Below are 13,228 nucleotides of genomic sequence, written 5' to 3'. Positions count from 1 at the left end.
AGAGAGACAGAGAGACAAAGAGACAGAGAGAGACCAATCCTAGGTCAGGTGACCCTCTGTGACACTCTTCCTTCAAGAAGGCCACACCTCTTAATCCTCCTAATCCTAACAGTTCCATGTAAATGTACACGAGCCTATGGGGCCAGTCTCAGTCAAACCTCCGCGCCAGTCCCAATCCCTGAGCTACCACAAGTGGGTGGTTTCTCCAGGAGAAACCAGTGCTTACCATTAAAGGAGGAGTTGAGAATCTCTGACTCACAACAGCCTCTGCTAATAGCATGCAGAAATATAGGCTCACCTCCGACAGAGCTCAGATCTGTAGTTTGAACCGTCTGATGCATTGCTCACAGCAATCTAAATTCAGAGTTGAAATCCATTTAGATACTCAAAAGATATTTTAGGCCTTCTTCCCTCTGACACTCTCTCTGCCCTCATTGGCTTAGGGCAACTGATGCTGCAGTGACTATCACTAATCTTGTTCAGTAGTTTATTACAACAAAATGATGTCTCATTTTTCTTATGTGTGTGGCCACCAGTGGCAAGGGATGTGACTTGTTTTGAATACTCAGGACTGGGGGTGAGGAGGCGCTCCTATCCTCTAGGATACCAATGCAGTGAGAGCAGGGCAGGAGAGGTCAGGGGAACTGCACATTGCTCCAGCCGGAATGGCATGCATTTCTAGTATCTTCTTGGTCTTACAATCACACTGCCATATGGAACTTCAGTGCAATGATGATGTATAGCCTTTCCTGCCCATCTAAAAAAGAAGAAATATATAAACACGTGGGATCAAGTACAATGTTTCTCACACATTCATGGGAATAGGAAACCTTAAAATGTATCCTTCAGTTAAGGTCTGAAACACAGTTGCACAAAGTTACCCAGGCCCACCATCCCGTCTGCCTCAGCACCTCCACAGTCTTCTCTTTATTTTCTGGTTCACTCTGCTCTACTGTAAGGATCGAGAGTCGGCTTGAAAAGATCCTTTTTACTGAGCTGGATGTTGCAACCTCAGGGGTAGCACAGGACAGTTTCCACTGATTGGGAAAGTGAACAGCTTGGAGGAAAGGGAGTTTATTATGTTTCGCAGTCCATCAGAGTGTGAAAGCGAGGAGGGCAGGAGCTTGAGGCAGCTGGTCTTATTACAGCCACAGACAGCAAGCAGAGAGCAATGGATGCTCACACACTACAAGAATAATGGATGCTCACACACAACTAGAGCAATGATGCTCGCACACAACTACTTGTCTCCTTTTCTCTGCAGTCCAGTTTCAGCAGTGATCGTTTCACCTAACTTAACTCGAACAGGAAACTTTCTCACGGGTGTGTTCAGAGGTTAACTCAGCCTTCACACGTGTGCTTGGAGGCTTACCTACCTCCTAGGTGATTAGAGGTCCTGTCAGGTAGACAGACAGTGAATATAAACCTTCCCAAGCTAGGCCCCTCTGATCAGGGCCCTCCCTTCCTTCAGCTGCCCAGGCTATCACTCCACTCTGCTTCTGAGCCAATACCAAAAACTGAAGGTTCTCATTATGACCTTTTTTTTTTTCTTCGTCAGTTTTTCGGCTTTTTGTTTTTGTTTTTATCTGGAATTACTCACAGAAAGCAGGAAAACAGGTTATTTACTAGATCACCAGCTCATAATTCTGTAACTGCTAAGTGGAAGAGATACACAGGGAGGAGGCACAGGGGAGGGTGCTCAGAGTCTCCATGGGCTGTCTGCGCACACTGACTTCAGCAGCCTTGGGTGTCACCACCAGGACCTTCCCGGAACTCCTCCCCTTTGAGGCTTTCAAGAAAGCTTCATTGCAGGGGCATGAAGTGTCGCCATCTGGGGTCTTGTGTGGATTTCCTTTCTCTGCCAGCTCAAGAACTAAAAGGCATGTAGCTGCAGGGAAAAATGCCACACGGCAGAGGGGAGCAACCAGAACCAGCAGTTGAAGGAAGATGTTTATTGGGGGTGTGGAAACAGAGACATACAGCTGGCTCTATGGTCTCACAGCAAAGACCTTCTGTAAAGCAAATAAGGGTTGGGGAAGTAAGAAAACCCCATCTCTCCCCCAGAGCTGGGTTTTAATGTCTCTGAAGGTTCTTCCTCTCCTAACTTAGGGTTGGTCAATTTGAAAATGACAGGCTGGCTGATTGGCTCATAACTGTTGAGTAACCATGTCCTCATCTGGCCTTGAACCTGCTGAGCCAGTCCATCAGCTGGGGGACTACTGGGAGAAGAAAAGGCTAAGCTGCCAAGCTTTTGTCTCAGGTCAGGAGAGTGAGGAAGAAGCCAGCCATCTTGGAAGTTTGCCACCTTTATTACTGAGTCATGGCCTCTCTCCCTATCTGTCTACCTGCCAGGGAGTGTGTCTAATTCCAAGTCCTTCAGAAGGATTGAGTCATGGGCCCTCAGTGAGGAACAAAATTGCCAACCTCTCTTCCTTCCTCCCTAGAGGTGCATGCAGAGGCAGGCCCCATCCCAAGGCCTATCTCAGTGTCATAAAAAAGACAGTCGTGATTTGAGAGTGTGTGTCAGAGAAGAGGAGTGAGGTCACATCAGTTATATGACATTCCTTCATCCAACAGTGCTGACTAAACTGTTACTCCGGAAGGGCCTTCTGAGATGGATAAAACTCGGAGCTTGAAGGATGACACTGATGATAGAAAAATGAACAGCTGTTGTCCATAGGATCTGGGAACCAGTGCTTCCTGGGAATCTAAAAACTACTTGTAGTTGGAGAGAACGGGCAGGGGGACACAAGGGGAAAGCTTGGCATTTTCCCCCACTCATCCTAGTGATTATGGGAATGAGATATATTTATTTCCATTGACATTTTCTCCCTCCCTCCTTCCTTCTCTCCTTCCTTCCTTCCTTCTTTCCTTCCTTCCTTCCTTCCTTCCTTCCTTCCTTCCTTCCTTCCTTCCCTCCCTCCCTCCCTCCCTCCCTCTCTTCTTCTTCTTCTCTCTCTCCTTCCCTTCCTTTATTCCTATTTCTTTATTCTATTTCTTTAGAAAAAGCAACCTTGGGGGTGTCCCCTGTGGTCACCTGCCACCATGTAGGCTTTGATCACTTAAAAACGTATTTAGAGTTGTGCAACCATCACTGTGCTCTAACTTTAGGACAGAAGCAGTGTACTCCTTAGCATTCATTTACATTCCCATATCCACTCTATCCTAATCTCCAGCCCTGGGCGACGAGTCTGTTCTCTGCCCCTGTAGATTTGCCTTTTTGGAGCACGTCACACAACTGTTACCATGGTAATTCTAGCATTTGGGAACCTGATGTAGAAGCATTCAGAGTTTAAGGCCAGTCTGGGGACCTTAGTGAAACTTTATTTAGAAAGAGAGGAGAGGGGAGCAGAGGAGAACAGAGGAGAGGAGGGTAGGGTAGGGTAGGGTAAGGTAGGGGAGGGTATGGGAGAGGAGGGAAGGAGAGAAGAAGAGAGGGGAGGTGAGAGCAGAGGAGAGGTTGAATAGAAGTCCAGATGACTTGCCCTCTTGCCCTGGGTATCCCACACCTATTACCATAAGACTTTTCCCTGTCAGTGAGGAGATTAGCATCTATCTTAAAACAAAGATTAAAGCTGGGCGTGGTGGGCACACCTTTAATCCCAGCACTTGGGAGGCAGAGGCAGGCAGATTTCTGAGTTCGAGGCCAGCCTGGTCTACAGAGTGAGTTCCAAGACAGCCAGGGCTACACAGAGAAACCTTGTCTCGAAAAACCAAAAAAACAAAACAAAACAAAACAAAACCCAAAAAAACAAAAAACAAAAACAAAACACCCAAAAACAAACAAACAAAAAACCCCCCAAACCCCCCAAAAACAAAAAACCAAAACAAACAAACAAACAAAAAAAACAAAGATTAAGCTCAAATCATTGGAAGAAAAATGATGATGTGACTTTCTCCTTTCTTTTGGCTTTCAAGAAATCCTAATTAACATGCTTACTACTTCTCTCCTGCAGGGCAAATTTTTTCACCCATGGGAAAGGGGGCGATTTACATTTATCAGCTTTTGCTTGCTTCTTGTAGCAGAGAGAGACTCAGATCCACAGTGGCGGAGGCTTTTCTCCTCTGTTGCTGGTTAAGAGGAACTTGGAGGAGGAACGAAATGGGAATAGACTTCATATCTAATGTTCTTACTTTCTACGGCCAGCCTCTGCAGAGCTCCGAGGGCAGCACTGATGATATTGTGGGTGACATCATTCTTTCTGCAGAATCTCAGCCACACTCCCAGTCTGCCCATTCCACTACATCTCAGCAGTACCCACCAGTTAGGTACAACCAAAAACTGTTCTCAAACATTGCCCACAGAACTCCGATGACAAAATTGTCCACTGAGAGTTTCTGCTTTAGTTCTTTTTCCCTCAACTCGGCCCTAAGATGGTTTCCACATGGAAGACACTGGGACAAGTCCTTCCGATGCTTTCTATGTTCACCTCTCACAATGTGCCGAGAACCACCTTAGGTATCTCGTAAGGAAAGTCTTGGCACTTCAGGAAAGTCTTGGCACCGTGCGGTTCCACCAACAGTGTTGGAGCTTGCTTGTGGATCACACTCGGGGACAAGACTGTGCGCTGCTCTGTCTCTAGAGCCCCCTGGGGACTCTGCTATGACGATGAGGACAAAGATGGAGGATCTGAACAGCTCACACAAGGAAGCCAGGGCTGCTGCCGCTGGAGCCCAGAGTCGGAATCTGGGCATTTGGGGTTGGGTCTTTGTTTTCTCTTCTTGTCTCCCTTCACCCGAGACTCACTATCAGAATCACATTCTCCCTTCATCAGACAGAGCCATGCCTGGGGCCTTCTGCCACTACCCAGTCTGCCCGAGAACCTGCCCTGTCTGTCAAGTCTGTCAGCTAGCCCTCCCAGTCCATTAGATGGTTAGAGCTGCAGCTGGCCTGGGGCTCCCTTGCTTCTTAGCTTCCTGCTGTGGCTGTCTGGTTGCTTCTGCCTTCTCTTTGTCTATTGCCCGACTTCTTAACCTGGCTTCTTTCTCTAAAGTGGAAAGTGGGTTTTAGGAATGATGTAAGGATGGGTGAAAAGGAAATTATGGCCCAGCTTTAGATTCTGGGCTGTGTGGATTTTATCACAACTAGGGCATAATTATTGAATTGTTGTGACAGGAGGAAGACAGGTATCCCGATGGCAAGGAAAGGAGTGTGGTGGAGTGTCTTGCCTTTGGCAAGAGAGTGACACTCAGCATCCCCAGAAACAGGAGGAATCAAGCTTGTCACAGCAATAGCAGAGCAGGCTGCTGGCCAAGCATAACACATAAAGCAGGGCAGCATGAGTGCCATGAAGAAAAGAATGGCGCTGTCAATGCAGAATAAGCCCTGGCCCCTGTCTGCCAACAGTCTGTGCCACGTCCTGTCCCTTCTTCTCTGAGCTGGGTGATATTATCCTGTCTCTTGTGTTACTTTGCTCCCCAGATCTTTTGCCTGAACCCAGGCCTAAGGATGCTTAGACTGTGCAGGAGGGTGATTTCTAGCATGGTGCAGTAAACCTTCTTAGAAGAGCCACAGAATAGATGCTTTAGGCTTTCTGGTCTCACTGCCTGCTATTTAACCTCTGCTGTAGCATCAAAGCAGCTGGGCCATGTGTGACTGTGTCCTACTAATCATATTTGAAACCTGAACTTCACATATCTTTTCTTCAACTGTCGCAAAATATTTTTCTTCTGATTTGTGTTGCCATTTTTTTTTAAACGCAAGGCTATTTTTTTAAAAACATAAGCTGTTTGTAGCAGTTACACTACCTGTTGGATCTGGCCTCAGATTTCAGATTGCTAATCTTTGAGTTCAGAATCCACTGTGTTCCTCCGGGACATGGGCAGATACTTACAGCAAGTGCTAAACGAAGCGACCCCTACCCCTCCACTGCCCCCTTCAGTCTGTATTGCTCTCAGGATCAATGCTCTCTCCCATGAGGGGCTAGTATATCCTGGGTTTCTGTGACTGGGCTGTCTGTGCTTTCTCCTGCTCCTTGTGTGTTTTAAAGGCAATCATTCTGCATCCCCAGGCTCTGGGTGTCTTTGGAGATGTGTGGCTTCAGCCCATGCCTGAGCAACTTGCTAACTGGAGATATGGTCGGTCAGGTCTCTCTCTTGCTTACATAGGTGCTTCTATTGTGCAGTCTAGGCCCAGACTAGCTTACCAGGGAACTGGGATCCCCCATATTTGTAGGCCTGTCCATGCACACATTATTTCTTCCTAGTTCTTAAGGAGAGATATACTTGGGGTGATTGTAACCCCGTAGACTGTGGGTGGCTACAAGTCAGAAACTCCCTAAACCTCCTGGCTCTGAGGATTAAAGGAAGATATTTATTTATGGGCTAGCCTAAGCCTCTGGGCTAATGTTTCATTGCAAACAGACATAATTATTGAATGATTTTGGCAGTATACAATAAAACAGGCTTTTTTTTTGCATAGTAATGGTATGTTTACATGTGTAGAGAATATACAAAGTACTCATGTATTGCTTTTTATACCTTTTTTTCTAGGGAAAGTAGGTCAGACCTTTTTTTTTTTTTTCTTTTTCTTTTTTAGTCAGGAGCTATAATTCAGATTGGTCATGAACTCACTAGCCAAGAGTGACCTTGAACCAAAGATCCTCCTGCCTCTACCTTCCAAGTACTGGGATGAGAGGTATGTACCACTAGGCACGGTGTTTTGATACTTTAAAAATACAATTTTGTAGATGTAGGAACTGCAGTTCAGAGAAGCCAGGTTTTATCTCACCTGAGGGACTGATTTCTGCCCCCACCCCTTGTTTAAGAGCAAAAGGTGACGAGGTGGTGAAGTATTTCTCCAGGGAAGCATGACCAATTTCCCTTCCTCCACATTCCTCTCCTCTGCCCCTCCCTGCCAGACCCGTTATATACAGTTCTCCCAGCCTTGCTTCCCCTCAGTCTTTCACTTTTGAAATCATTTCCACAGCTGAGAAGGAGCTTCCTACCCAGCAGAAGACCCTCTACCAATGAATGCTGACTGAGCCTGCCTAACTTTTTGTGCACAAGAAGAACCAGCCACCTTCACACAGCAGCCTCCGGCTTCACTTTAGGACCCTAGGTGAGTAGTGGGGTTTCCCATAGCCTTTGCTCTGAAATGTTAGGCTGCTGCCTTGATTGGGAGTGGGGAGGCTTAAAGGTGGCTTAGCATTTATCAGCCCTTTGAATATTTATATAAGGAAAAAACGGAATGAGAAGTTGCTTACTTTCTTAACACCAAGAAGATGTGGGGTTGGATGGGAGGAAGGCCAGAGGAGAATAAGATCCAGGGATGAGCTCCAAGAGAAGTTGGAAAGCTAACAGCTTTTGAAAGAAGAGAACGGGAAGATTTTTGACAATGGACCCTAGTCCTGGACACCTGCTCCCTATCCCAAGAGTCAGGAATCATTGCAAAGCCAGTTTCTCTGCTGCCCGGTCTGTGCTTTCTGCCCTCCTGGGGTTGGCAGACAGTTTCTTCAGGTGTGAGGAGATTGTGTGAATAAGAAGGCTCTTATGTGGTTGTAGGGAAAACTGGGGGAGAGGGGTAGGGAGGCATGCAGAGGAAAGAGACAAAAAGCACAAAGCGAGGTCAGCAGTCTGTGGTAGTCTCGTGGCAGTCAGGGTGATGACTCGTTCGGCTTGAGGGCCCATCTTGAAGTCCCATTGGCACTTCAGAGAAGACTGAAGTGACTCACCTGGAGCTCATACCCTCCTCTCTGGCTTCACTTACTGGAAAGATCAATTCTTCGAGTTAGGAGCGAGTCTGTCAAGTGAGATGGCAGAGATGAGTGCCTGACCCAGACTTGCCTTCTGTGCCTCTCCCTATGAGCCTCAGTTAACCCTGCTACCTTGTGTTGGGGCATGAGGGCTGTTTGCCTCCTGGCCTGGTGACTGGAAGGCAGGTCCTAGAAATCAGAGGTGGAAGTGATCTCTTCCTCCTTCTCCTGAGTCTAGAACCTCTTGATGTCCTCCTGGCTGAATTTTTCTCCATCTCTCTTGTTCTTATTTCTCCGGGTGGTCAGGAGAAGTGTGAGAGGGAAGGACGGAGCTGCAGATGTGTGGAGGGAGAGGAATATGGTGGGGGAGGGCAAAGAGGTAGTACCACCAGCAGCTATTGGATAGAAGGTGGGAGGACCCGTCCTCCACCCCACAGCACCCTTCGAGGTTTACAATATTCTTGCCTGGGATCTCACTTGTCCAAGTACCTTTTCTGTTGTTCAAACAGAACATCAGGCACTGAATAGCTTATAAAGAAAAGACGTTTGTCTCACAGTTCTGAAGGTAGGCGAGTATCAGGTGTGATGTTTGTTTGGTCCTATGGTAGTCTCAAAGCAGAGTGCATGGTATCATGTGGCAGGAAGGCACGGACAAAGCTGAGCTGAACTGGTTTTCACAAAGTACCCACTCCAATGCATACATTCATGGGTTTGTTTAAGAGGGCAGAGATCTGGTAACAGATCTGCGTGTAAGTTCCGAGTCAGAATTTGACTTCGGGGTAAAGCCTTCCTTTCTTCAGCAGGAGCACTGGCCCTTTCTTCAACACAGATGAGTTGGGGACTACAGATTCTCCCCTGCCTGAGCCTAATCCTTCTTCTTTGGAACCAAGTACCAGGGCTTCAGGGTCAAGAGTTCCGATTTGGGTCTTGCCAAGTGACCGGGGTGGTTCTCCCAGAACTGTGGGAGGCCTTCTGGACTATGAAGAACACTGTGGTGAGCGCTCACCTTGAACACTTTCCTGCTGGTTTCCCTCTTGGGGGAGGGTACTTTTTCAGGATTGTGGATCCCTTTCCAGCTTGTTTAATCAGTTTCCTACATAATAACCCTGTTCAGGAGGATCAATATGTCCCATGTCACACATGAGGAAATTGAAGCTCAGCCATCCATGGGCAGCCTCCAGTAAAGGCAGCAGAGCCCAAGGGGAGTAAAGGAGCCCCCATGTGGTGTAGCTTCATCCTGGATGAGCTCTGGATCTGAGTTCCAGGACCATGATGAGAGGCAGGGCTTTCAAGAGCCCTCTAAGAGCAAGAGGCAGCTCCCAAGTGCAGCTACCTTGCTTCATCTGCTTCACCCATGGACTATGGAGATGAGCCTGACTCTTCATAGCTCTTAAGGCTGAAAAGTTTATTTCCTTGGGTCACATATGACCAAAGGAAGCACAGGTCTCTTCCAACATCTATGGTCAGGGTCTAAGAACCCCAGGGGTTCATGTCCCCCATTGGGATGAGTAAGCACAGTAGTTTTCTGTAGCCTGGACCTGTACCCTTTCCCCAGGATCTAGCTCATTATGTCCCTTCCTGAGTCCTCCTCTGGTCCCTCCAGCCTCTGTAGTCCCACTGCTAGGATGGAGTTTGAAGTTGGGGATAGCATATTGGCAAAACTGGCTTCTATAAAGGTCCTTAACCTGGAGACATCTTTTTTTTTCTCTTCCCAAAGCAAACTCAGGATGACATCACAAGCGTCCGGCTGTTGAAGCCACAGGTTCTGCGGAACGTCTCGGTAATCAGAAGGGGATAGCTCTCTAAGAGGGGCTGATGGGAGTTGTTCCCTTCTGCTCTGATCCCTATACAGGGCAAGGCTGGGCATGAGACAAGGTGGTCTCTGTCTGGGCTTATTTCTCTGTGGGTATGAGGAGGGATGGAAATTGAAGTCTCTAACTACTATTTTCCACTGAGGCTGACACTTGCCAGCCATCTTTCTTTTGCTTTTGCTTCTGGAAACACAGTGAGCATCTACCAAAGTGAGCCTGCCTTTCACCTCTATCCTTTTCTCTTACGTGCTACTATCTTCTTACCATCTGTCTAGACAGTCTGTGAGCATGAACAGACTGATCCCTTTCTTCCAGGTGCCAAGTTTCAGGAGCAGAAAGAGTCAGGCAGTGCTTTCTGTGTTCAAGGGCACCAGGTTTCTTATTCCTCTCCTTCCAGTAAATTTCTTTCTAACTCTCAGCCCTGAAGTCAAAGTTCAAATGCTTTTCAGGATCCATCATTTTAGTGAGGCCATAGAGTAGAGAAGAAAGAGGCTTCTTATCACCTGGGTGGTGAGCCAGGAGTCCTGGGAGCCAGGCTAGTTGGCTGAGTTACTTTGGGTTGGTTCCTTCTGGGGTCTGGGTTCCTGCTGTGAATCACAAGCTGCTCCTCAAGACTCCTGTCATCTCTTCAGATCTATCCAGTACCATTATTTCCAAAGACACCCTGTCGTGTTTATTTTCCCTTGGGTGGTACATGGGTTTTCTCTTTAGGACCAGGATGGGGAAAGGCTTCAGTGGTCTGCTTCTTCCCCAGGATGCTGAGAGCTGTTACCTTGCCCACAGCCTGCTGAAGTTCTACTTGAACACTGTTTTCAAGAACTACCACAGCAAAATAGCCAAATTCAAGGTCTTGAGGTCATTCTCCACTCTGGCCAACAACTTCATAGTCATCATGTCACAACTACAGCCCAGTGTGAGTAGAGCATGGGTGGAGGCTGGGGACTGTGTGCTTGGGAATCTGCCTTCTATTTATCCAGTTCTGGCTTCTTTTCCCAACATAGAGTCCTAGATGTCATGGGCAAAGGTTATACAGGTTCAGGTCTGTGTCTACCCTGATCAGATAGGGAACCCTTGCAAGGGTACTCAACTTCTCTGGGCTTCAGTTTTTGTCATCTATAAAGTGGGGGATGACATTTCTACCTGTAGAGGTTGTTGTGAAGAAAGCTAACAGTCCTGGCACATACTGGGAATCTGGTTTGCTTGAGAGTGTGGGACTCCGATCAGTCCTTGCAGGAATATGAGAACCCTCCCATGTGCCACCAGGAAGAGCAGGAGAGGCTAACTTCCATTCTGATCTAACTTTAGGTTTTTTTTTCCCCTGATAAGCAGAAGGACAATTCCATGCTTCCCATTAGTGAGAGTGCACACCAGCGGTTTTTGCTGTTCCGCAGAGCATTCAAACAGGTAAGGCCAAGAGCTGGGAGTCTGCCTACCCAACAGAAACAGACTAGCTTGAACTGTCACAGAGGAGCACCCTAGAGACCTAATGCAGAACCGAATGTAGGTGCCTTCTTTGGGCTTGTCCCAGACCTACCTGGCCTGTAGTTTGTTTGTTTTACTGTTAGTTTTCAAGAGGAAATGCTATTCTATTTCCTTACAAGATAATTTCATGATTGAAGAACTTCTCTATGAGAAAGTTGTACAGGTCCCTGATGTCAGAATTGAGAAAGAAGGTTGACAACTCACCCTTAAACAGATCTGCAACATTTCTACAGTGTTCAAGTGGCCTCGTTTATGAAAAAGATATAGAAAATTATATTAAATTTCTCTAAATTAACACACCAAAGAAAAACCCAAACTTCAACCCTAGTGCCCTCACCCTCAAAGAAAACATCCTTGATTTTGAGCATTTGACAGAGGAACAGATGTATCTGTCTACAAATATGTGGTGGAGTATAAACTTGGGCTTATGTCAGCTCAGTGAGTTCCCCACATCTTTCCTAGCTGGTATCCAAGGTTCTTGTGTTCTAGGTACCATGTTCTTCTCTGTCCCTTTACCTACTACTCAGTAGCCTCTTTGTCCTCACCCTGAAAACAAATTCACATAGTTGAGGTATGAGTGATGGATGGATCCATCTCTCAGAGGCCATTCCACAGGTGATTCAGTTAATTCGGAGTCAGATCTATATCAGGCAAGCCAGGCTGGAAGGAAACGGATCTTATTGTTAACATACCTGACCCCCAACTCTCCATTTGCTGCAGTTGGATACAGAAGTCGCTTTGGTGAAAGCTTTTGGGGAAGTGGACATTCTCCTGACCTGGATGCAGAAATTCTACCATCTCTGACTGCCGATTGGATAACTTCCTCCTTTGTGCTCCATGCCATTTCAAGGTGTTGTGTACATCCCTGCTGTCCTCAGGGCACTTCAGACCCTTGGCCATGGACCCCGTTGTTGGCTCAGGCTTTTCCTCAGACCTCACTCTTCAGTCCAAATGACAGCCATAGATGACACCTTTGGATGCTCCGACTGACCCACAAAGTGGATTTGCATATTTATTACAGCCCTATTTAATTATTGTCACTTTCCCTGGAAACCGTATTTATTTGTAAGACCAGAAGTTCCATGAAAGCATCAGAATTTAGTGCCCCATGCCTCCTCCTCACTTCCTGTGATCTGGGTCAGCATGGGGGCAGTGGATGGTTGCTCAGTAAATATTTAAAATGGATTGGTTTTTAATTTTGTTGTCTGTCTTGAATTATTTGGGATGATGGTGGGATGTGAATCTAAACTTTGGTGCATGGAGATCATGAGGGGACAGAGTGCTGGGCTGGAAACGGAGGGTGCCGATTTGAGATTTTACTTATCTTTATGTGTATGGGTGTTTTGCCTGTATGTGTGTCTGTGTACTGCATGCATGACATGCAGTACCCTTGGAGGAGAGATGAGAATGTCAGAAGCCTTGGGACCAGAGTTAGAGGCAATTGCGAGCTGCTGTGTGGGTGCTGAGGACCTAACCCAGGTCTTCTGGAAAAACAGCCAGCACTCTTGACCTCTGAGGTTTTGCTCTAACACAGGACATTGGTTTGAAGAATAAATGATGAAAGCTACCATTTGGGCTGAAACAAAGATTCATACTCAACATTCCACCTTATCCCTGACTTCCCACCCACCACACTGCCTTGTTTCTCCAGGCACCCCTCTTTTTTTTTTGATTTTTAATATTTTTATTACATATTTTCCTCAATTACATTTCCAATGCTATCCCAAAAGTCCCCCATAGCGCCCCCCACTTCCCTACCCACCCATTCCCATTCTTTTGGCCCTGGCATTCCCCTATATTGAGGCATATAAAGTTTGCAAGTCCAATGGGCCTCTCTTTCCATTGATGGCCGACTAGGCCATCTTTCGATACATATGCAGCTAGAGACAAGAGCTCCGGGGTTCTGGTTAGTACATCATGTTGTTCCAACAATAGGGTTGCAGATCCCTTTAGCTCCTTGGGTACTTTCTCTAGCTTCTCCATTGGGAGCCGGCACCCCTCTTAAGATATGTTCTCTCCTTCTCTGTTTAATATGATGTGTCAGGCTGGTGATGACACTGTGCCCGGATACACGGTTCAGTCTGTGATGGTATTCCTTGTGAAGAGAGTAACTCAGTCTAGATAGCCACTCCATTCTATGTCTAGTGTGCAGGGAACTTTGGTTGTATATCAGGGAAAGACCTTTTTCTCAAAGGCAGGAGCTGGCATTCCCTTGCCTCAAGCTTGGGTTGAACTTTGCAG

The 13,228-nt window shown here is 46.9% G+C and overlaps 1 protein-coding gene across 1 annotated transcript; it reads left to right on the top strand.

Annotated features, from left to right (window-relative positions):
- Positions 1-8,268: 8,268 nt before the first annotated feature.
- Positions 8,269-12,172, top strand: Il24 (interleukin 24). The gene is made up of 5 exons (XM_021175868.1): positions 8,269-8,688; positions 9,412-9,474; positions 10,260-10,418; positions 10,835-10,909; positions 11,708-12,172. The coding sequence occupies exons 1-5, from the start codon at positions 8,524-8,526 to the stop codon at positions 11,789-11,791; spliced, it is 546 nt and encodes a 181-aa protein (XP_021031527.1). The 5' UTR covers positions 8,269-8,523; the 3' UTR covers positions 11,792-12,172.
- The last annotated feature ends 1,056 nt before the right edge of the window (positions 12,173-13,228 follow it).

This window comes from Mus caroli, chromosome 1 (genome assembly GCF_900094665.2).
Source record: "Mus caroli chromosome 1, CAROLI_EIJ_v1.1, whole genome shotgun sequence".
Lineage (NCBI taxonomy): Eukaryota > Metazoa > Chordata > Mammalia > Rodentia > Muridae > Mus > Mus caroli.
This window is presented reverse-complemented; position numbering and strand designations above follow the sequence as displayed.